The sequence below is a fragment of the Corvus cornix genome, chromosome 9 (genome assembly GCF_000738735.6).
Source record: "Corvus cornix cornix isolate S_Up_H32 chromosome 9, ASM73873v5, whole genome shotgun sequence".
NCBI classification, from domain to species: Eukaryota; Metazoa; Chordata; class Aves; order Passeriformes; family Corvidae; genus Corvus; species Corvus cornix.
The window spans coordinates 9,759,306-9,763,259 of NC_046339.1; the positions used below are offsets into that span (position 1 = coordinate 9,759,306).

At 48.8% G+C, this 3,954-nt stretch overlaps 1 protein-coding gene across 1 annotated transcript; it reads right to left on the reverse strand.

Annotated features, from left to right (window-relative positions):
• Nucleotides 1-12: 12 nt before the first annotated feature.
• RPL35A (ribosomal protein L35a) lies at nucleotides 13-3,812 on the reverse strand. The gene is made up of 5 exons (XM_039557181.1): nucleotides 3,754-3,812; nucleotides 3,394-3,436; nucleotides 1,922-2,074; nucleotides 913-1,057; nucleotides 13-69 (listed from the first exon to the last, which is right to left on the reverse strand). The coding sequence occupies exons 2-5, from the start codon at nucleotides 3,402-3,404 to the stop codon at nucleotides 46-48; spliced, it is 333 nt and encodes a 110-aa protein (XP_039413115.1). The 5' UTR covers nucleotides 3,405-3,436; nucleotides 3,754-3,812; the 3' UTR covers nucleotides 13-45.
• Nucleotides 3,813-3,954: the final 142 nt, after the last annotated feature.

A 3,954-nucleotide genomic window follows, 5' to 3' on the forward strand; every position in this document is an offset into this window, starting at 1 on the left:
AATACACAAAAGTTAAACAGTCTTCATTTTATTTTCAATAAAAATTTAGATCCTAGATGGATACAGCATCTGTAAAACACAAAACCAGAGAGAATCACGTTAGAAATCTTGTTTTCAAACACAAGTTTTGCAGTTACAATCTAGATCATTGATCTCTTCAACTGCTATAAAAGCAATCCCCAGTTTACACAGAAGAGGTGTGAGAATGGAAAAGCCCAACAGCTGGTTCAGTGACTTGCAGCAGCACTTTGCTGGTGGCACAGACTCCGTGGCAGCCAGCCCTCCTGTGCACCAACAGCAAGAGTTCCCACAGCTCTGGATTTCAAGATTTATCTGTGCTGCTCCTAATGTGCTTTTTCTATGGCACAGGAGAAAGAAAGGAAGGACTACACCACTCCTTTTGACAACATCACTAAGAAAATATTACATCGCAACTCTGGGTGAGTGACCTAAAGGGACAGTCTCACTGAAGCCCTGTGGCTAAAATCCCAACTGTGGAGCAGGTGGGAGTGGCCAGGACAGGACGGCACAGTCCTCAGTTAAAACATTTGGGAGTAAGAGAAAAATCAAACAGTTAGAGGAGTAGAAGGGTGCAAAAATACACAGAACAGAAAAGAAGAAAAGAAATCAAGCTTGGCAGCTTTAGAAAGGAGCCGAGTCCTGGAACTTGAAGAGCCTTTCCACACAATGTGAGTAAGCACACAAACCCCTGACAATGAGACAAATCCCCTCAGCACAGGAAGCCAGGAATAAGCCTCTCTAGGCTCCTAAGGAACAGTGACTGAGCCATGCTGAACACCCAAGAGCAGCAGAACAAAACCAGAGTTCAAACATTCCCTCATACTATGTGGAAGTTAAAAGGCACTCAAAACCTGCCAGTAAGTATCTTGTTGCTCAAACACATCCACTTACCACCCGGATTCTGTGTCCAATGGCCTTGGCAGGAAGGTTGGAGCGGAACTTGGCACGAACCATGCCACTGTTCCCATGGGCACGGGTCACCTTCCCCCAGATCACACGTGTCCGGTTGGGTTTGCCTCCGGGGGTTACCGTGTTGCTGGGGAAAGGGAGGCAAAGAACAGCTGAGCAGGGCAGCCACAGCTCTGCTGTCACCAGCAGTGACAACGTGGTCTCTTTGAGGCACATCAATAATTTAGTTCCATAGCCATCTTTAACCTGACCAATGCTCACTTTTATTTACTTATGAAATTTGCCAGGCCTGGGATTTTCACCGTACATTTCAAAGGGGTAATTACAGCTTGTAATTTATCAGAAGCTCCACTGGACAACTATTAATAACTTACAAAGCTCAAAAATTTGGAAAACACTTTTGCTAATGTGATTAACCCAAAAAATCAAAAACGTGAAATTGCCAACACCTTATTTGTAAGATTTCTCCATACACACTGAAGGCAGGAGAAGAACAGGCCACTGGGATAGATGGCAAAAATTCCCTTAAATGAAGGGCCACGTGCCATGCTGGAAATGATGGTGGTCAAGTTATCAGTCTGATCAATTTTATTCAAGGCAATTCTGAACTCTAACAACTGCACTCAAGGAAAAAAAAAAAAGGAAGTGGAAGAAATAAGCAGCTGTTCCCAAGGTCTCTACCAATGGCAGCAGAGCAGAAGTAACAGACAGTGCTCTGAAAATGGCACACAAAAGTCAGGATACAAATTCATCCAGGCTTCACAAAATCATTTTACTGTTTAAGTAACTCAACAGCTCATAGTACTCAACACAAATTCACCCACCTCAATTTACCCTATCAACCCACCTTCAGTTTTTGTCAATCTTAGGCAAAACTTGTTTCTCATCCCACTTGCTCTCTGACATATCATATAGTACCATTATGTCCTAGCATCTGCAAAACCTGATACAGGAATTGGCTAATTCAGCATAAGAATAAAACATTCCTTACTTTTTAGCTTTGTACACATAGGCACACCTCTTGCCCAGGTAGAAGTCTGTCTCCTGACGGGCATAAACACCTTCAATTTTCAGAAGGGCCGTGTGCTCCCGCTGGTTTCGGAGGCCACGTTTGTAGCCAGCAAAGGTGGCCTTGCACCACAGCCTAAAAACACAGAAAACAGCTTCAAATTATAATCCACTCCAAAGTAACAGAAGTAAAAGCTAATCACAGGCTGTTTCAGGAGAAACTAACTCTATACCGGTAGAAATTAGCAAAGGCAGTACCCGACTTTTACAAATCACTGCAAATCCTGACGTTCAGTCAACAGAGGAAAGCTGAGTATCTGGAACATTAAGTATTTATGAGAACTTTCCATTTTTTTGCTTGTCATAAACTCCTGGCACTACAGTACAGGCTCCATACTAAGTTTCAAGTGCTTCAGCATTAGCAGATATTGTTTCCAAATGTCGACTAACATTGATGAGTAAACATTGGTTTTTTTCTACACACCACAGGAAGTCTCCTGTGTCACAGTAACTGTTATAGAACGTATGAACTGCCCCTGATTCGTAGCCTCAAAGGACTTAACAGCCAGAGCAACAGCCTGACACCCACTGGACACAGACACTGCACAAACTCCCCAGCAATTCTTCAGGACAAAGTCCTGTCTGCACTGCCCATGTAAAGTCATTGTAAGACTTGCCCACACCCCGAGTACACAGCACATCTGGCCCAACGGCATCCAGCACCTCTCCTGGGATACAGCAGGATCCAAATGAGATATCCAGTTCTACCTGCCACACATGTAACAGGAGATAAACTCCAGAGATAAATACTAAGACATAAAGCTGTGATTCACAGAATCACCGAATGGTTTGGGCTGGAAGGGACATTAAAGACCATCCAGTTCTGACTCCCCTACCATGGGCAGGGACACCTCACGCTAAACCAAGCTGCTCAGAGCCCCATCCAGCTCGGCCTTAAAACACTTTCAGGGATGGGGCAGCCACAGCTTCTCCAGTCAACTCAAGAGTATTCAGATTTAATCCCTTCATTTACAAACTCAATCCCTAAATTTAAGTAAAGTCGGTGGCATAATAGGAAATTTACTAAGGGAAAAACTTGTTGCTTCCTTTACTCAAAGAAACAGTGTATGTCAGAGCTCTACTGTACACTGGAGGTTCACAAACATTGTGATAACAAACCCATCAATTTTATACTGACATTTACTGACCGGCCAAGGAGAGCGTGGCACATCGTAACAGCAACTACAGCCAACTCAAGGCAGAGAATTCAGAATACAACACACAACTATGGGCGTTTAACAGGGCCCAGCAGGACACTGGGCAGAGGAGATATCCTGGAAAACGAGAGCAGCCACACGAACACTGCTCATTGCTTACTGCTTCAGCAAACACTCTCAGGAACACTTCCACAGCATTACAGCAGCGACCCGAGAGTCACCTCAGGCACTCACTCACCTCCCGGTCATGGTGTCCTCCCGCAGAGCCGGTCCCGGCACGCCTGGAAACGACACACAGCCATGAGCCTCGGGCCGGCATCTCCGCCCGGCCCGGAGAGAGGAAGCCCGAACACCCGGGGGCTACCCAGAGCTCCGGGACCCTCCGCTCCCCCACAGCGCAGCCGCCTCAGCCCCGCTCCAGCCCAGGGCCCCGACCCGCGGTGGGACCATCCACCGCGCATCGGCGCCATCCCGCCCTGTGTCCGCCCCGGACCGCGCCATCCGCCGCGTCCCGCGAGCCCCGCGCCCGCCGCCGGCCTCACAGCGAAGGCGACACCCGCCAACCCCGCTCCCGGCCCTCGGCCCCGCTCGGCCTCACCCCCAGCGCCCCAATATGGCGGCAAAAGAGACCCGCCCCGCGCTGCCTGCCGGGAAACGCGCTGCCAGGACCCGCCGCAGGCGGCCCGAGCGCTGCCTGAGTGGGCGGCACCGAGTCGGTGAAGGGGGTACAGCGGCCCCGCGCCGTCTCCGCAGCGCCCCGTGTCCCGTCCCCGCGTTCCCCGGGGATGATCCCCGGAAG